The sequence below is a fragment of the Cervus canadensis genome, chromosome 28 (assembly GCF_019320065.1).
Source record: "Cervus canadensis isolate Bull #8, Minnesota chromosome 28, ASM1932006v1, whole genome shotgun sequence".
Lineage (NCBI taxonomy): Eukaryota > Metazoa > Chordata > Mammalia > Artiodactyla > Cervidae > Cervus > Cervus canadensis.
Window position 1 is genome coordinate 3,633,188 of NC_057413.1, and position 20,685 is coordinate 3,653,872.

Below are 20,685 nucleotides of genomic sequence, written 5' to 3' on the forward strand. Positions count from 1 at the left end.
AAGCACATGGACGGCGCTGTTATTGGGCCCTGTTATCGTGCTGGTCACACACAGGGTCTCTGCGCCATGAAAGGGTTCGCAGCCGCCCTCCTCATCTGGACTCTGCTGTCCCCCCAGAGAGCTGGCGGGGAGGCCTGGCCCACGCACACAGCCTGCAGGAACGGGAATCTGCAAGTGCTCTACCAGAGCTGCGGTGAGTGCTTTCTGAACCTCGGGTTCTGTTTACGCGAAAGGCAAGGCCCACATGTGTGAGATGCTTGAGCGCTTTATGGGGGTGGGGGGAGGGCAGGGACATAGCGGCTGAATGGGTAGGTGCCAAGCGGGGAGCCCCGGGCAGGAGACGCGGTCTGGGCAGGAGAGAGCTGAAGAGCATGGCCAGAGGGCCGGAAAAGCACAGTGATTCTCTAGATCAGAAGGGAAAGGAAGACCTGCCTGCAATGCGGAAGACCTGGGTTCGATCCCTGGGTCAGGGAAAAGAGATGGCTACCCACTCCAGTATTCTTGCCTGGAGAATTCCATGGACAGAGGGTCCTAGGGGGCTACCATGCATAACGTCACTAACCTCAGAGCCCCCAAAACAGCAGACCGACCTGTGAGTCTACCAAGTCGTGAAACCTCACCAGTTCAGGGTCAGGAAGAGAAGGTGCCATCACTTCAGTTCAGTCGCTCAGTCGTGTCCAACTCTGTGACCCCATGGACTGCAGCATGCCAGGTTTCCCTGTCCACCACCAACTCCCAGAACTTGCTCAAACTCACGTCCATCGAGTCGGTGATGCCATCATGGTGAAGCTTCCATGACCTCCCCCGATTGCTCACCTGGGGCACCGCTCCAGGTTACATCGTTTGCAAGTTGAGTGAAAAGATCATTTACGACAAAGGAGAAGATTCCTGTCCTTCTGATGACACTGCCAGCGTGCCTCTCACAGCAGCTGCATCATTTATTCATTCAACAAACACTCACCAGCAGCTGCTGATGCCACGGTTCTCTCTAGCTCTGGACATGATAAGAGGGAATGAGCCACGGCTGCTTCCCCACCGGGCAAGTGTAGACACCAACCAACACTGCAGCCTAGCGAACAGATTGCAGGGAGCCGCCGTGGTCAGGGTCTGAACCGAGTCTTTGGAGGGTATGGTTGTTCGCAGGGGCCATCAAAATGCCGTGGACCCCACGGACTGAGGGGCTTCCACAGTAGAGGCTGCAAGTCTTGCAAGACCAAGGTGCCAGCAGGCCTCGTTTCTCCCGGGCTTGCCGGTGGCCTCCTCCTCCTCCTGTCTTCACCTGCTCTTTGTTCTGTGCCCGCATGTTCCTCGTGTGTCTGCGTCCCTTCTCATGAGGACATCAGTCGTATCGGATCAGGGCCCACCCATTCAGGAAGATCCCCTGGAGGAGGAAGTGGTAACCCACTCCAGGAGTCTTGCCTGGGAAATCCCATGGACAGAGGAGCCTGGCAGGCTACAGTACATAGGGTTGCAAGGAACCGGATAGGACTGAGCGTCTGGGCACATATACACACATTCGGCTCATAAAGGGGGCCTGAGTGGGGAGAAATGAGCCCAGTCTCAGGGTTGCATGTTGAATGAAGATGAGAGGGACTGGCTCACAAAGCCATGACCTTGTGAAACATGACATCTTGGCGGTAGAAAGGGGGAAAATGCTGCTCAGACTGTAGGTGGTGGAGAGCAGATGCCCTTTGAGTATCCACGTCAGCCCCACAGTAAGCTGAGGGGGGCGTCAGTGTTACACCAAGCAGAAGCTGGGCCCTCCGACTGCCGCCCAAGGAGCTGCCTCACAGATGTCCAGACTTGACTCTTTTGAAAAGAGGAAACGTTGAAGATTGAAATACACACCAATTTTGTTTAATGGAGATGAGAAGGAAGGGCTGGGTGTTGGATGTGTTCATCGCCTTCCTCTTGCTCTTCCCTTGGGGATGGGATGCGTTCTGCTGGCCTTTGTTCATTTTCAGGGCAAGAGGAGAAGCAAAACTTGAGATGAATGCCCTGCTCAGGATTTGTTTTTCCAGTTCACCCTCCCATAAATGGTTGCCATGGCTGGTCCACCCCTCAGACCAGCCTGCAGCCTGCGTCCAAGCCTGGCAACCACCTCCCCTGCCACTGCAAGGAGCAGACGCTCCAGGGAAACGGATCGTGTCGCTGCCACCCGGGGAGAACTCCTCCCTCTGAAGGGGCAGCTGCTCCGTGGAGTCAGTGAGTGACGGCCATAGCCTTGCTCTAAGCACACAGTGGAAGGAACGGAGGAGACGCAGCTCTGGTCCAAGAGCGGCGGGAAGAGGAGCCAAGCGTCAGGGTAAACGCCCAGTGGGAAGGGCTGGACTAGAGATGGTGTCCTGCACCAGGGATGTGGTGATGGCTGCAGAGGGTGAGGCTGAGTCTAAGCCACCAGGGAACCTGTCCTCAAGCTTGAGTTCAACCATGTAGGATGATGAGAATAGTGATTACAGCATCTCGTGTTCACGAAGGGTATATGTGTCAGGCGTCACACTAAGTACTTTCTAAGCATTATTTTTACTTACAGATGTGTAAACTGAGAGTGCATGCTAAGTCACTTCAATCATGTCCGACTCTTTGCCACCCCATGACTGTAGCCCGCCAGGCTCCTCTGTCCATGGGATTCTCCAGGCAAGAATCCTGGAGTGGGTTGCCATGCCCTCCTCCAGGGGATCCTCCAACCCAGGGATCGAACCCAGGTCTCCCGCATTGCAGGCAGATTCTTTACCGTCTGAGCCACCAGGGAAGCCTAGAATACTGGAGTGGGGTGCCATGCCCTTGTGTCAGACATGAGCAGTGAAACAACAAAGAGGGTGAGTGACGTCAGGCAACTTTTCTGAGGCCACCAGGTAGCAGAGTGATGCCTCCAGGGCACAGAACGGGCAGTAAGTAAATATTTGTGGAGTTAAAATGCATTCATCCCAGGCCCACTCTGAATCACCTGGCGTCTAGAATGTTGTCAGAAGGCAAATGGCGCAGGGATGGGAGCGGGAAGGAATGTTTAGGCCGAGGACCACGTGAGCGAAGGCTGGGGAGGAGGCATAGACTCGGGGGCTGAGGAAGGGCTGGGACGCGGGGGAGGGTGAGCGATGCAGTAGGCAGGGTGGGCAGAGCCCAGGGGTGATGAGTGATTCTATGTGTCAGTGTGGCCAGGGCACGGATGCCCAGATGGCTGGGTAAACTTCGTGTCCTGGGTGTCTCTGAGATGTTTCCAGAGGAGATGCGCACTGGACCAGTGGGCTGAGTAAAGCAGATGGTCCTCTCGGTGCGGGCGGGCAGCTCCCGACCAGTGAGGCCTGACGCCCGCACAAAGGCGGGGGCAGGGAGTACTCACTCTCTGCCCGACAGTGAGGCTGGGGTGCCCGTCTCCCACCTGCCGTCCCCCCCACCCTGGGTCTCAGGCCTTCAGGCCACACCACCGGCCCTCCTGGGGCTCCGGCTCGCAGACGGCAGACTCTGAACGTCTCAGGTTCCGTCGTCACATAAACCTACACCGTGTAACAAGCCTCTTTCTAGGACAGATACAGATATGTGGCATGATCACCAACATGCCATGGCCTGTGCGGGGGTTGGAAAAGAATCTCCAGGCAGGGTGAAAGGAGAATAAAATTTATTAGAGTGGGAGACACTGTTAGAACAGCGGGCTGGCTCCAGGGAGAGCCAACCCTTTCAAGGGCTAGTAGCCAATGTTTATAGCCTCGAGACAGAAAAAATTCCTACTGGAAGGGTGGCGTTAGGTGATGGGTTAGGATGCTGTAGGGTGGATGCTAACAGGGTAGAAATGTTACCTAATATGGAGTCAGGGAACTGGCCACTGGCCGGAGGCTCGTGGCAGCAGCTGCTATGGGTTCGGTCAGTTCCAGAGATGTTGGTACAGGACTCCACGCAGAGGGTATAGGTTCCATCCCTGGTCTGGGAACTAAGATCCTCTATGATGCATGGTGTGGCAAAAGGAAAAAAAAAAAATCAATAATCCAGGAAGGAATTGCTGGGAGCCTAAATTAGCCTCATTTCAACAGCCTTAATGTCAGAGGGAGACTTTGGTGTACGCCGGGGTCAGCAGACAGGAAAGTGGTGTCCTGACAGCTCCTCCAGAGATGGGTCTCCCTCCTGTCTTGCCAGCCATCAAGCTGCGGGGGACCGAATGGCTGCACCCCCTCCCCGATGGAGATGCCCCCCTCGGCTACTGCATTCACTGCAGGACAGCCTCTCAAGGCGTCACACCAGTGAGGCACATAAAGACCGTGTGCTGTGATGCTGCGTCCAGGCCTGTGCTTCAGATGTCCTTGGGCACAGGGGCTCCTAGGATCCCAGTACAGGTGTGTTCACATCGCATTTGTCCAGATGTGGAAGAATCAGCAATCAAGGATTCGCTGTCTTGCGGGTTTAGCGCTTCCTTTCCCCCTTCTCTGTTCGTTTTATGATCTCAGTGGGAAGGGGAGATTGTAGGCTAGAAACTGTTCTGAACAATATAAAAATCCTCAAGGTGAAAGAAGGAACTTCACAAGCAGTTAGTGGGTGCTGGGCTTAGACCAGGAAGTGAGCAGAAGTGTCTGAAAAAGCAGAAGTCCTGCTCTGTCCAAATGGTGGTGCTGCTGCAGAGAAGAGGGTGACAGTCTTTATGAAAGCAAAAGGGGGAATGAAAGCAGTCGGGGGGGCCTTTCTTCTGTTAAATCCTAAGACCGTTTCCAAGGCTAGAGGAAGCCCAGCCCGCGCCCCGCCCCGCATCCCCCCCCCCCCCTCCACTGGCATACCTGCCCAAACGCCCACCAGTGCGGTTATTTGCTGCTTCTGTCACACAAAGACCGGAGGTGGATCAAAGAGTGCAGGTGATGGGAAGATGAACTAGAGACTGGGGGATACAGAGCAGGGAGGGGAATAGTGAAACCAGCATGTGGGGGCAGGGAGGTCTGGAAACTTACAACAGGGGAGGCCGCGTGAAGCCTTGGGGTGAGCTTGGGGTCGGGAGCCCGCAAACCTCACTCCAGCCCCTGGGCAATCCTGCTTCCTCTCTGTGATAGTCAATAGTGTGTGTGAGTTTCCTGCAGTGGCGATAACAAGGTACCACTTTGCACTGAGCGGCTTTAAAGGATTCTTAAATCCTGAGAGTTTTGGAGGCCAAGAGTCCAAAGTCAGTTTCGCTGGGTCCAAGGGGAAGCTTCCCAGAAGTTGGGACTTCCCCGATGGCTCAGACAGTAAAGAATCTGCCTGCAATATGCGAGACCCAGGTTCGATCCCTGGGTCAGGAAGAGCCCCAGGAGAATGGGATGGCAACCCACTCCAGTATTCTTGCCTGGGAAATCCCATGGACAGAGGAGCCTGGCGGGCTACAGTCCATGGGGTCGCAAAGAGTCGGACACAACTGAGCAACTAACGTTAGACCATTTACAAAATCAAACCACGGGGAGCGACTTTGCAAAGGGCCGCAGTGGGAGCATCTCTGAGTGTGGTACCTGCAGGCCTGGGCTGCTCATGGAGAAGCTGGGTGCCCATGGGAGTGGGTGGCGCGTGGTCCAGGACTCCTCCTGCCCATAAATGCTGTTGTGGCCAATGCTGCTGTTACTGCTGTAATGGGGTTTTTGGTAAGAGCTGGAGAGCAGAGATCTAAGTTGTGTTTTCTGGCAACAGCCGTGAGTGTAGATCCTAGTATTGTCCGTTAACATGCCTTGACATCAAGCAGGCAGATGGGGGGGTCAGAAAAAGTAAGAGACTTGTATACAGGTGGGGGGCGGGTTCTCCCCTCCAAACCTCAACCCCAAACAACGGTTCGGGAGAGGAGGTTAACTGAAGGAAAAGGGCCACCTGCCCAGGAACTGTGTGCCATCTGGCTGGGTGTTGGCTCCTTCTCTGGGAAGCCTTGTGATGCTCCAGGACTTCCCTCTAGGATGTAGAGTAGCCGAGTGAGCATCTCGGGAGCCCTCTGTGGTCCTCCAGGGAGCACTCTCCAGTCCTCCAGGGACCAAGTGCTATGGTACTCACCCGTCTGCCTGGGATCTGGGTGCAACCCGGGGGGCATCCCCGAGCAGCAGGCAGAGGGCAAGCCGGCATTGTGTGGGACCCGCCTCCTTGTGAGGGACCTGCCTCCTTGCGGGGAACCCAACAAGGCCAAGCGGTGCCTCCGTGCCTTCTTGAGATTCTGCACCAGCATCCCCCACAGAGCCTCTCTGCCTCCAGGACAGAAGGGAGGGGTAACCAGCCAATGGCCTGGAGGAGGAAGAAAAAGATCCGGGGCCCAGAAGGCACTGCTTCCAAGCTTTCAAGCTCCCAGTGAGGGGTTCACCCGGCTGCCGGGAGCCACAGTGAGGTTCCCTTGAGTGAGGCCTGGCGTCTCTCCTCTGGCCGGGTGGGAGCTGCATCAGCCCCCAGTAGAAACCCAGAGAACGATCAGGGCTCCCTTCAACTGTTCACCCTTAGCATCCTTTCCTGTAGCTGGGGTCTTTCATATTTGGGGGCGTTTCTGTGTGTTTAGCGTTCAATTTTGTGCTTCATATTCTATTAAGGGGTTTCCCTGGTGGCTCAGTCAATAAAGACTCCTGTAATGAAGAAGATGAGGGTTCAATCCCTGAATCAGGAAGATCCCCTGAAGAAGGAAATGGCAACACACTCCAGTATTCTTGCTTGGAGAATTCCATGGATGGAGGAGCCTGGCAGGCCACAGTGCTTGAGGTCACAAGAGTCCGACACAGTTGTAGTGACTAAACTGCCATCAAGTTCTATGAAAAATATCCCTTTAAACAATTAAACTCTACTTGCATAATTAATAAATCAAAACTTCATAAATTTAAAAAATTGGTTTTATCACAGGCATACATCCATGGGTCACAAACTTACTAGTAGAATTGTCTTAAGCAGGTAAACAAATATAACCGATTTCCTTAAATGCTTTAAAATCTTTAAAATCCGACAAAGCAAGCACAGGGTATCACAGTGACTGTTCACTTCCTAGGACCCTTTTCTTAAACTGGTGTCAAGATATGGTTGTTTTTTAGTCGCTCAGTCGTGTCCGACTCTTTGCAGCCCCACGGACTGCAGCACACCGGGCTTCCTGTCCTTCACCATCTCCCGGAGCTTCCTCAGACTCATGTCTCTTGAGTCCATGATGCCACCCAACCATCTCTACTGTGGATTTTACTTAATCGTCTCTACACTGATATTTATTCTTCCTTGTATTCTTACTTTTTTTGGAGTTAGAGCAATGAAAGTATGAAAGTGTTAGTCACTCAGTTATGTCCAACTCTTTGTGACCCCATGGACTGTAAGCCCGCCAGGCTCCCCATCCATGGAATTCCCCAGGCATGAATATTGGAGTGGGTAACCAATCCCTTCTCCAGGGACCCGACCCAGGGATCGAACCCAGGTCTCCCTCATTGCAGGTAGATTCTTTACCATCTGAGCCACGAGGGAAGCCCGATTACAGCAATACCTAGGTCAATATTTTCCTAGGGTATGTTCTAGACCAAACATAAAGCCTATCATTCAGACCAGCCAGGACATAGGTTTTGAATTACCAATCAGTTGATCCTGGGCCTGGTGGCTAGCCAGCAAGTTGACGTCTCTGAACTTGAACTTGACCTATTACATCCTGAAGACCTTTTCAGCCCCTTCCTGTCTCAGGGTTCCCTGTGTCCTGCTTTTTCAGCCATTGATGCATGTTTCTCTGGGTCATTGTGAAGCCATCCTAGCATCATTATGCATTAACCTGGCCTGTCAGCATTGCTAGAAACATACACCCACCACTCTAATGTCAGAGATACAATGAGGGGATCATTTAGAAGCCATTTAGAAGCCATTATCTCCTGCACAGCTGAGGCTCACCTTTACCATATTTAGCAAACTTATTCTCTTAGAACAGCACTGGGTTATCTTTTCACTTGTATATTCTGTGTGTTTGCTGGTTCTGGTTTGACTTTCGTCCAGCTTTCAATCCAGTTTTTATATAAGACCATTTGAGCTGATCAATCCTTCTGTTCTAATTTTTTCCAAGCCCTTGTGTTCATATATATATTTATACACATATTATATATATATACACACATATATATTTTTTTCCTGGTTTATTCATGATGCTTTGTCTTCACTCCTACCTCCTTACAAAGATAGAAACAAATCTCTGGTTCTCTCTAGCCTATCCAAACTGGTGGAAACATTCTGGATCCCCAAAGAACTAAGAACAAGGCTTCATACTCATCCAGTGTTTGTGATGTGACGCAACTTCCTTCTCATCTTGCTCAGGCTGCCTCACCCAGACAGGCCGGCGAAGTGACTCTGAAAGACAGAATCCCCAGAGAGGACATCTTCAGGAGCCCCACACGGTGGGCACTGCCTTTCTTCCTGGTCCCAGAAACTGCCTGGTGTCACCCCAGTCCGCAAAAGGGAGCAAGTCCCTGGTGGCCCCCTCCCACCCGCCCCCTCCCGGCCAGAGAGGGCATTACAGCCCCCCACCCCCGCATTGGCCCGCACTCTGCTTCCAGCTCCAAGGCCAGCTAGAGGACTTGGTCTCCCCGCCCGCGGTCTGCAGAGGCTGTGCAGCTGGAGGCAGAGTGGAAGGAGGCACTCTGTAGCCTGGGCGGAGTTCCTGGAGCAGCTGCCGGGGTCGGCCTCACGCTCTGTGGGACTGAGGCATCCGTCCCTGACGGGGGCCTTGTGGCCGTCTATTGTGGTCCTGCATGTTACTCGGCCTTGAGAGGAGCCCAGCAGCCAGGGTCTGTCCCATGACGACCTATTTCTCCACAAGCCTGGTGCTCTGCAGGCATGTGGGGAGGGGTCAGCATCCTTTCACCCCCACCCCCGCACCTCCCGCAGGCACGGGGCAGACAGCGGACCTCTTCAGAACTGGGAACTGTTCTGGCCAGACAGAACCCCGGGGCTTCATTCCAAACGCCTCCTCGTCCAGAAGAGGAAACTCGGAGCCAGGGAAGCAGCGTGTCCCGACCACAAGCCACAGAGCTGCGTGGCCGCAGCGCCGTCCCTGGACCCCCGGGGCAGCCCTGCCTCCTGTGTGGACCCCACGGTGTGAACCCCCCCGATCTCAGATCAAGGGTGCCACCTACACTGCGACCAGACCCTCTCCTTCCTCCTCACACCCCCAACGTGCAAAGGATCCTCATTCTAGGCGGGCCTCCTCTGAAAGCGATGTGCCCACATCCCTTCCTGCCAGGCCTGGGCAAAACAAGAGCCTCTGTGTCTGCAAGACCTAAGGGGGCTCATTTACAGTACTGAGAGGACCATTTAGCTCCATAAAGCTTCTGTCACCGCCAACTGTACATAGAAGTGACAGGGTTTCACACAACAGTGAGGGCAACGTTGTTTCGGAGGAAAGCTGCCTTCTGTGGATGAGGCCGTGGAGGGTTCTAGCAGCGCTTAGGAAACATGACCATCATGGAGGACACCTGATGGAAGCAGGACAGGTGACTCGGACCCCTGAAGCCCCACCGCTGGATGCCGGCAGCCGGCTTCCTCCGGTCCCTTCTCCATGTGTAGGAAAGCTTGCTGAGAGCAGCCAGCTTCTGCCATCAAGGAAAACGCCCAAGTCCCCCAGCCTCCCCGGGGATCTGCAGGCTCGGGTCTAGATCCTGGATGGTGCTATTCTGGAAGCACAGCACTGGAGCCCTGGTTCTCTGGCATCCAAATTCCAGCCTGACCAGCACGGCGCTGCTGAAATCCAAGCCGGATGGGGAGTGGGCGGGAAGATCCTCTTCCGGGGTGCACAGCTTTTCTGCCTCACACTTAGCTTCGGTTTTAACTAAATGAACTTCTGTCAGTGAACATGCACATTTCAGAAAAAAGTCCCCAAGGAGAACAGAGCATTGCCAATGGCTCTTGGTTTATTTGAAGCAGCGGTTGAACAGCAAGTATTGTGTCCAGTCGTGTCTGAGGTTTTAGAGCCAGTCACCAAAATGAGGAGCAGGAGGCGCCTATGCAAAGGCTGCCGGCTCCCAGGGTCTCAGGGACACCGCCTTCCTGGGGGAGCGGACCTTCAGGAAGGCACTGACAGGAGAAGCCAGAGAGCGGAGACCCCTGTTCCCTGCCTTCCAGACCCGTCATCTCCCTACCTCTCACCCACTCCAGAGCCCAAGTCAGATGCTCAGATGCCTTCATGGAAAAGGCAAGTTGTGAAGGAAGGGGGTCAGTTGTAACATACAGTAAAAGTTACAAGGACTAGAGCTCATCTCATCTCAAGGAGGAAACTGCTGTTCCGCTCTATTTGATTGGAGACCTAAGACATCCAACCTTCTACTTTTTTGAAAGAAAAGCTCCTAATCTAGAAGCTCAGCCTCCTGATTTGTGAACATGGCAACCAACCTAAGAGTTCTTTAACGCTGTGAAGGGCAACGAAACACTTCTGAAAGCTAGGAGTAAATCAGGCCGTAGCAACTTACAGCCTCTGCTGTGGAGAGAGGAGATGTTGGTCTGGTCACGCCTTTTTATTTTTTCTTTTTTGACACCTAGTCCTGAAGGGCTTCCCTTCCTGGATGTAGAATATCTGGGGGAAAAAAAAAATCTTACTGTTCAGTTTTACCATCACTATGCTCTGTATCAAAGTAAGACCTCCACCTGAATCCCCAAGTATTATAAATATGTAAGTTAGCTATATGTGTGTGTGCTCAGGCATGTCCGACTCTTTAGTGAGCCTGTGGACTGAAGCCCGCCAGGCTCATCTGTCTGTGGGATTTCCCAGGCAAGAATATGGAAGTGGGTTGTCATTTCCTCCTCTAGGGGATCTTCCCAACCCAGGGATTAAACCCGTGTTTCTTGCATCTCCTGCATTGGCAGGCAGATCCTTTACCACGAGTGAAAAGCCCCCAAGGTAAGGAATTGACTTCCTCAATTTGGAGTGTTCTTGCTAGCCCAAGAATCAAGTGTTCAAGCATGTCAGGTCATGCTATTTCTGTCAGCATCCCGACACCCGACCTTGCTAGCTAGATTTTGACCCAAATCTGTTGAACTGTTTCTTGCTACCTACAGTCGTCACTAAAATGTATATTTCTATTTAAAAAAAAAAACCGGCAAGAAAGCAGGAGGTCTGAATATGAACGACTCTGAAGATAAAACCATTTCTTTGCTTTTATCTTTGAGTCCACAACATTTAGCACCATGTGTAGCATCAATAGTCGTTACAACTTAGAGGAGTAGGTTTAAGTTATAGGGTTTCCTAAGAAATGACCAGTGACACAAGGAATCAAGTGCAAATGTATTCAAGAAACGATTCTGGGAAGAACCGGAAGAGAGTGAAGAAGTGAGTCAGGGAAGACAAGGAGGCCGATCTGGGTCACCCCTGTGGGCAGCTGAAGCCCAGTCCTTCTGGGCTCCTGGGAGACCCGGGAGACCTGCCTTGGGGTGGTCAGATCCGCAGGGAGGAGAAACTGGAGTGCTGGTCTGGCGACTTCTGTGTGCCATGGTGGTTCCTGGGTACGTTGTTTCCCCAGCTCATCCGGCTTGACTGTGTACAGAACAAGCTCACCCCCACAGCCAGAGAAGGCCCTCAGGCAGAGCCGTAGGAATTGTCAGGAGGACTTTGGAGAGAATAAACGCCCTGCCGCAGTGTCCTTGTGCACTGAAGTCTCTCCTATCCACAGAAGCCTCCATAAACAGGACACAGGTGAAAGAGACCAAGACAGCCCATAAAAAGTGACCAGCGCATCTTGGAATGGGCACGCTGCGGTCTCCACATGATGGAAAACTGTCTTGCTATAAAATCTGTGGGTAAAATGACACAAATCTTTTTATACACATAGCTGAGCTTGCCTGAAAGAACGGGAGCTCTCTGGGAGCCAAAACGGAAAGAAAACACAAAAGCAGAGTAGAAAGAGGGCTCTGAGGTTGTGTCTGCGCTCAGGCCCTGCGTCAGCCTCCACGAGCCGGAGCGGGGCTTCAGCAGCTGTGCAGGCGTCTGGCAACCATGGCCCATGCTGTGCCAAATGGGAATTGAGCCCATCGTGAAGCCAGGACCTGCCAAGAGCGATAGCCCCAACAAACAGTGGATGAGAAACAAAGAAACTCATCTGACTCTGCGTGGCCTCTGGAGGAAATAACTCTTCCCTGAGAACCAGGAGCTCCAGACCTGATATCAACACAGTTTTGAGGCTCAAGTGTATAGTCCCTTCATGATCCAGGAACTCCCAAGCCTAGAAATTACATTCAAGTGGGCCTTACCTGGGAATACCTGAGACATGTTGGCAGAAGAAAATGTCAGTTTTCCCCAGAGGAACACATACTCTCAATTCAGCTTTCACACGATTTCTGAAGATTCAGCTTACAACCCAAAATTTAAAGCCACAAGGAAATAAACCACCATAAGGGAAAGTCAGCAGAAAAACAAAATGCAGAATTCTACCTCTAAGTATATTAGATTTGGAAAATGTAAGATACAGAATATAAAATAGAGAACATGTAATTTGTTTAAAGAAGTGAAAGAGAGAATCTGAAACACGAGAAAGGAAAAAATAGAATGTCCAAAAAAAAATCTGAAAGATTTGAAAAAGAATCTGTTTGATTCTTCTGTTTGAAGCCCTTAAAATATTTAGTTGTTGAAATAAAAAGTCTCATGGCTAGGTTAGAACACAGATTTTAAAATAGCTTAGAGAGGGGGAGTTCCCTGGTGACCAGTGGCTAAGATTCTGTGCTCCCAGTGCAGGTTCAGTCCCTGGTCAGGGAACTAAATCCTGAATGCCACAACTGTGAGCTGCCTGCCGCAACTGAAAAAGAAAGAGAATCCTGCCTGTCGCAACAAGGATCCGTGTGTCACTAACTTAGAACTAACGAACTGGATAAAAGGGCTGGATGTGTTATTCAAACTGTATCACAGAGAAATAAAGAGATACAGGCTTCAGCTACAAAACAAAATAGAAAAATAGGAAAAAGGCAATTTCTGAAAAAAAAATACTGGAATTTTCTAGAATGAATGAAAGACCTCAACCACCAAATTCACTGCACACAACTTCCATGTGGGAATACCACAACTAGACCCACTGGAATAAAACCACGTGTTGACGAAGGAAAAAGATAACTGGTGTAAGGAGCAAGAAAAATCACATAGCAAGAAATTTTATTTAGAATGATAGCAGATTTTAATATAGCAACATCAGTATACTCAGAAGAGAAAAGAGCAATCAACCTTGACTTATATATTTAGGTAACTACCATGCCAAGACAAGGGAATTAAAGACTTTTTTGGACAAACAAAATCTAGAGTTTGCCACTAAAAGACTCTCAGTAATGAAACTTTCTAAGGGACACTTCAGAAAGAAGTAAAATGATCCCAGAAATAAGTTCTGAATTGCAAGATGGACTGGGACAAAAGAATTGATAAATTTAAATATGCAATGAATGTAAGGATGATAAAGATATCTAATTTGAAATAGGAATGCATTTGTTTCCTATTGTTGCATAATAAATCACCCTAAAATTTAGCAGCTTAAAACAACAAACATTATTATCTCACAGTTTTTAATGGCTGAGTAACATTTTATATATATATATGTGTGTGTGTGTGTGTGTGTGTGTATATATATATATATATATATATATATATATATAATCACACTTGTTTATCCCTCATCCACCAGTGGACATTTAAGACATTTCCACGTCTGGACTATTGTAAGTGATGCTGCTATGAACATGGTGGTACAGATCTCTTTTCCAAGTTAGCGTTTGTGTTTCCTTTGGATGTACTCCCAGAAGTAGAATTGCTAAATCATATGGTAGTTCTATTTTTAATTTTTTGAGGATCTGCCAGCTTGGATTTTGAAAATCAGCTCCCTGCTCTTTAAAGAAATGTACCTAAAATACTGTTCTACAGTGAGCATCACATTGAATGGTGAAACGTTGGAAGCATTCTCTTTAAAACCAAGAATCGGGCAAATGAGAGTGCCCACCCTCACAACTTATATTCAACGTGGTGCTGAAGGCCGTCACTAGCATAGCAAACACAACATCTGGAAAGGGGATGCAAAATAGTTTTGTAGGCATGCAATATGACAACATAGAAACATCTAACCTAAAATGTATGGAATTATGTGACAGTTGAATTAACAGTGTATTTTGAAATCAATGTATTGCATTATTCCAAGAGATAGCTAGTATGTGTAGCTTTGGTGAATTCACTTTCACAGCTGTAGAACATATCATTTGTGCATAGACTACAATTATATACATTCTCCTTCTAATAGATATTTGGGTTGCTTCCAATTTTTCACAATTACAAACTGTTGTGAGCATCTATTATTTACGTCTCCTGATCTCAGATAAAATCTTCCCAGCCCAGGACTTTTCTTTCCATTTCTCTGAGGCTTAAGCCTGGGCAAAGGTATGTGGCAGCATTTCTCTAGTTTCACCAGTTTTGTCTGGTAATGTTTCCATACAGTAAAGGTTTTTAAATGCTATGTTCTGAAAACACACGAGCAGATGGCAAGGAAAGGCTGAACGATATCCAAATGGTTCCAGCGATGGCGTGAAGGAGACGGGTAAGGTGTTGAGTCAGGCCTGCTTGAAACTTTGCTCTGATCGGCTCACGGGCTGCCCTGAACTCGTGTGCAGGTCGGCGGGCGTGAGGAGGCTGTGGTTATTCAGCAGGCACACGGCTCTCGTTTATCAACCTGAAGTCAGCTTTCCCATCTTATTTTTCATTTCAGCTTGCCATCTTCCAACAGAATTCTTTTTATAGCTTTAGCAAAAGTATTTTAATCCTCTAAACAGGAGGAAAATATAATAGGATTGTGTTGATTCAGGAAGCAGAGAAATGATTGCTCTTCTCAATTGGGAATTTATTTTGCTGGCAGAGGCAGCTGGTTCTTCTCTCCTCTGGCATCTGGCAGTGACTGCTTGCAGACCTGTATCATTCATGCCACGAGATCCTACTCCTGGGTGGTCCACGCCACGCAGACGAGAGACTTCTCCCTTTTTCCCATCAGGGAGAGCTCTTTTGCAGAGTTGGAATGTCCAGCAGACTCCGTCTGGCTTCATTGCATAATGTGAGCGATGCAGGGGGGAAAAGTGGTGAGCTCGTTCTGGGAATGAGGAATTTTGCTTCCCTGATCAGTACAAGACATCCTGGTAGAAACTCATGTTAGGGAACCTCTCCACCTTGTCAGGAGAAGACTCTTGAGAGTCCCTTGGGCAGCAAGGAGGTCAAACCAACCAATCCTAAGGGAAATCAACCCTGAATATTCATTGGAAGAACTGATGCTGAAGTTGAAACTCTAATACTTTGCCCACCTGATGGGAAAAACTGACTCCTTAGAAAAGACCCTGATGCTGGGGAAAATTGAAGGCAGGAGGAGAAGGGGGTGACAGAGGATGAGATGGTTAGATGGCATCACTGACTCAATGGGCATGAATCTGAGCAAACTCAGGGAGATAGTGAAGGACAGGGAAGCCTGGCCTGCTGCAGTCCATGGGGTCACAGAGAGTAGGACATGAATGATCAACGGAACAACAACAGACACCTTCTCAGGAAAGCTCCGTGGTCTCTCTAGGAAGAGTCAACTGCGTGTCCTGGAGACACTGTGCCTCTAATTCTCAGATAAAGAATGAGTCTGTGGGCCCCCTGGAACAGGTCCCTCCTTGTTCCAAGGCCTTCGTGGGGCACTCACACTCATTCTAAATCAGGGTGGTCGGACTCAGAAACAGAGTCACTCTGTCCCCTTGTCTGAATCCTAACCATGAAGAGGAGGGTCTTTACCCGTGTTATGTACTGAATGTGTCTCCTCAGAATTCATATGCTGAGGCTCTAAACCCCGATGTGATGGGGTGTGTGTGTGTGTGTGTGTGTGTGTTCTCAGTCGTGTCTGACCCTCTGCAACCCCATGGACTGTAGCCCGCCGGGCTCGTCTGACCACGGGATTTTCCCAGGCAATAGTGCTGGAGTGGGTTGCCATTTCCTCCTCCAGAGGATCTTCCCCACCATGTCTTCTGCATTGGCAGATGGGTTCTTTACCACTGTGCTCCTGAGGAAGCCCATAAGGTGATGGCATTTGGAGGTAATTCGGGTTAGATGAGGTCAGGAGGGTGGGGACCCATGATGGGATTAGTGTCCTTCCAAGAGGAAGAGACCAGAGTGGATGCTCTCCTGTCTCTGCTGGGTGGGGACACATAGAGAAGCCTGCAAGCCTGGAAGAGGGCTCCCACCAGGCCCCGAATCAGCCAGCATCCTGACCTTGGACTCCCAGCCCCCAGAACCTTGAGAAGTAAGCATTTGTTTGCCATTTCAGCCACTCAGTCTGTGGTATTTTGTTATGGCAGCCCGACAGACTGAGATAGACCATCAGCTCCATCAGTAGTCTTGCTTCCTAGGAAAAGTGTAAATTGATGTTTCGTCGTGTGGCTCCGATGGGGGCTTGGAGGCAGCAGTGGACAATTTCTTACCAAGTGTGGGGAGAGCAGCACTCGAGGGAGAAGAAATGTTTAATAAATTGATCTCATACTAGAAGCACAGGGGAAATGAGTCTTAAGAATTCTGCTGGCTTCCGTGTGACAGAGTGTGGCCAAAGCCACCTTGGGGGTCTTGAAGACCACGATGGGAAGGAAGCAGGGGAGGCTGAGAAAGGAAACCCCCATCGCGGCTGGCCACTCAAGTCACCCTCCCCCGACACCCATTGACAGCAATGATCCGCTGCTGCACGCCCAACTCATGGCTTCCAGGATTTGCTCTTCCTGGGGACATTCATCTCATGTCATGGAGGGCATTTTGCTTGAACCTGGAAGGTTGAGTGGGCATAGAAGTTGTTGATCCCATAGTGACCATAAGCCCCTCTCCTGATTTCTCCCAGGGAACAAGCTTCTCCCAAGAGAACCTGCCTACCGTACTGGGAGGGAATGTAAAATGCACACTCTGGGAAACAGGCTGTTTTTTGTAAAAACCGGACATACGCTTACCATAGAACCTAGGAACCTCAGTCCTGGGTATGTATCCCAGAGAAATGAAGACTATGTTCACACAAAAACCTGTGTGTGAAGGATCATGACAGCTTTGTTTGTGATGGCCCCAAACTGGACTGATGTCCTTCCACGTGAAGGACAGGTGTGTAGCTAGGCTGTGAGATATCCACACTTCGGAAAAAAGCTCCTGAGATACACAGCTGCCTGAATGGGTCTCCAGGGCCACTTGAAGAAAGAAAAAATCCAATCTTAAAAGATTGCATACGTGCTGATCATTTTGTAATGTCTAAAAACATTGAATCACTGTGCTGTATGCAGAAAACTAATACAATACAATATTGTAAGTCCACTATAGCAAAAAATAAATATGTACATATTTTTATATCTTAATATATATATATGACAAGTTAAGAAGAACACTTACATACTGTATGGTTCTACATATGTAACTTTCTCAAGATGACAGAATTATGTTGCTGAGGCAGTGATTTATGGTTGCTGGGGTGGGAAAGGGGACGTGAGGTCAGGAGTGATTGTCAAGGCCAGCACCAGGAAGGTTCTTTGTGTCTGTGTCTTGCCTGTAGTGGTGGAAGTTGAAGCTATGAATAGCAACCCCACCACTAAGATTGACTTTAACCTGCCAAGGGATCAGGCCAAGTAATGTGGGGTGAGTGTATGGCAGACACGGCTTGCACACGAAAGACTGTGTGACTCTATGTTGGCTATAAAATAAGAGATTTAGAGTACACATGTATCTTTTATTGAGTTTATGTTTTGGCTGTGTAATATCATAATTAGGTGATGGAAGTGTTATACTCCAGATGAAAGCGGAAGCCTTTTCTGGTTCGTCCGTGTATCCCCAAGGCCATGTATCAGGTCCTCGGTAAAATGAATGAGAAGTTGAGTTGCATTTCCCATTCTTCAGCCACTAGTATGCACTGTCAGTGGTAAGACAATTCAAGTTTGTTTGCACTCTCAGGCTAGGGTTTATGTGGCACCATGATGCCCCCAGGGCTTCCCAGGTGGCACTAGTGGCAAGGAATCCACCCGCCAATGCAGGAGACACAAGAGATGCATGTCAGTCCCTAAATTAGGAAGATCGCCTGGAGCAGGAAATGCAACCCACTCCAGTATTCTTGCCTGGGAAATGCCATGGACAGAGGAGCCTGGCGGGCCCCAGACCGCTGGGCTGCAAAGCGTCGGACATGACTGACTGACTGAGCACAGGGTGTGTGATACCCCCATGGCAACACACAGTAAAACTGCATTCAGTGTTTGTCGTCCATCTACTCTTGGGATGCAAAAGGTAATTGTGAGAGCTTCAGATGGGTCGTCATTTCCCTTGAGACATTTGGCAAGGTGTTTTTGATGAAAGCTCATCTTCATTGCTTTTTATCTCTTTTTTGGCCTCAAATGTTTCTAATATAAAAAACCACCTCCTCCTAAGCTCGTGGAAGCCAGACTCTGGTTACCCCTGGGGAGTGGAACTCAGAGGCCAGAAGATGGTGCAGATTCACACCCTGTATCTGTCAGTGATGAGTTCCAATAAATCCCGTTTCTTTTGCAGTTAGAAGCAAACAAGATAAAGGATACAGAATGTTGAATTTGGCAGCCGAAACCTTCACACTCAAAAACGCATTCGCCCAGCTTACAGGCAGGCTGTGGGATGTGTGCATTCCTGCCCTTTGTGTTACAAGCAGTAGCCGTTCCGCTGTGAGGGTGTTCATTGCGTTTTGTCCTCTTTGACGTCATGCTAAGCATTTTTGAACACCCAGTCTATATAGCCAAGGCTTCCCTGGTGCCTCAGGTGGTTACGAACCTTCCTGCAAAGTGGAAGACCCGGGTTCCACCCCTGGATCAAGACCATCCCCTGCAAAAGGGCATGGCTACCCACTCTAGTATTCTTGCCTAGAGGATTATATGGACAGAGGAGCCTGGCAGGCTATACAGACCACAGGGTCATAACTGAGTGACTAACACTTTCACACTTTCACTTTCCTACATAACCATGCTGAAGAAACAAAAATCTAGATCACATACCCTCCTTTGGCTGTGTGAGTCAATTCCCAATGAAATGCTGACCGAGGAGACTGGAATGGGGGCAGAACTGCTATTATTTGAAATACAATGGCCCATCGGGGAGCTTTGCCATACTATTCTGCAGTAATAAGATTTGACAGGTGGGGAAAAAGGAGAGACCGGGAAATAACAGAACAACTAGCTAGAATGCATTTACCACCTCGTAAGTCATTTCTTTCTCTTCAAAGGCAGGAAAAGAGGATGGGGCAAGGGGGAAAGGGACACACCACAGCACGTCAAGGACAGAAAAGAGGAAATTAATTTTGTGTTGCCATGGTAACGGATTTCCAGCCATGGCATCTCACAGAAGCCTTTCCGTCATCATCTTTTTTTTTTTTTTAAGGATCCACAATGACCCTTGAATGTTATCATAGGAATCACACAAGAAAATTAAAACACCCCATCAAAACACAGCCATATAAGAAGGCAAACTTTCAGATCCATGCACAACTGGGCCTGTATGGTAACAGAGCACCAGCTTGCAAAACCAGTAACCACCCAACCTAAAGGAAGAAGTCAAAAGCAAGATATATTTATTTTGTTTTATTTGCAGAAGAATTCTGAAAGACCGCAGAGGTACATCTGCTAATATTTGGCCTGAGACTAGATTTTCATCCACACTGAGAAACTCCATCCTAAGTGCCAAAGCAAATACCTCTGTTATGAAGATGATTAAGTTAATATGAGCTAACACCTTTCCAAAGAGTCTTCCAAGTGCAGGGGAAATCAGTCACTGGCTTCAAAACTCAAGTTTCCCAAGTGACTGCTGGCACCCACCAGAGCCGGCGTGAAAGTTCAGCTTCCCTCCTGCTTTCATCCAACTGCTCAACCTTGCCTCTTTTCAGTTTATTTATCCAACCAGCTGAGATATGTGATTTGTGGGCGTGTCCACTATGATCAAACCAGTCCATCCTAAAGGAAATCAGCCCTGAATATTCACTGGAAGGACTGATGCTGAAGCTGAAGCTCCAATACTTTGGCCACCTGATGCGAAGAGCCGACTCATTTGAAAAGATCCTGATGCTGGGAAAGATTGAAGGCAAAAGGAGAAGAGGGCAACAGAGGTTTAGATGGTTGGGTGGCATCACCAACTCGATGGACATGAGTTTGAGCAAACTTTGGGAGATGCTGAAGGACAGGGAAGCCTGGAGTGCTGCAGGCAACTGGGTCACAGAGTCGGACACGACTTAGTGGCTGAACAACAACAGGCAGAGCTATGAAATTTGGAAAATGGGACCAGCATCATGAGGCTAGTCCCCTCCTGTGTCCCTCAGACCACCCAGCCAGCAGCACAGAGGCTGCAGAGAGCAGAGTGACTGCCGTGGACTTGAAGACTTGGGGACGCACGTGTGCCTGAGACATACCAGCGGGGAGCCCAGCCCGATGCACCCGTCTGGCCACATCAGGCCCCACTGACCTCAGAGAGGAATTGCACTTCCCGAGGCTGTGCCATTGGAGTTTGTTTTCTTGCCCAGATTCCAGCTGAGAGCCCAACACTGGTCAGAAACGCCCCAGGCCAGCGCATCCTCTCCCAGATGACCGCCTGAGTCCAGCCCCTCCCGGGAGAGCACAGGCCACCAACAGATCTTAAGGCCCCAGGATGGCTCTGGGGCCGAGATGTGTAAAGACCCTGCACACGCTAAGCCGCTCCTGTCCATCTAAGTCTCTTCTACTCCATGAAGGAGCACGAACCAGCTCCAGGAGGCATGTGAGCGCCCTTAG

At 49.6% G+C, this 20,685-nt stretch overlaps 1 protein-coding gene across 1 annotated transcript in view; it reads left to right on the forward strand.

Annotated features, from left to right (window-relative positions):
• The window catches only part of LY86 (lymphocyte antigen 86), a 40,015-nt gene continuing 19,330 nt past the window's right edge, over positions 1-20,685 (forward strand). Inside the window, exon 1 of the mRNA XM_043449565.1 lies at positions 1-193. Coding sequence (XP_043305500.1) covers positions 7-193 — 187 coding nt within the window. The 5' untranslated portion in view covers positions 1-6. The remainder of the gene's footprint in view (positions 194-20,685) is intronic.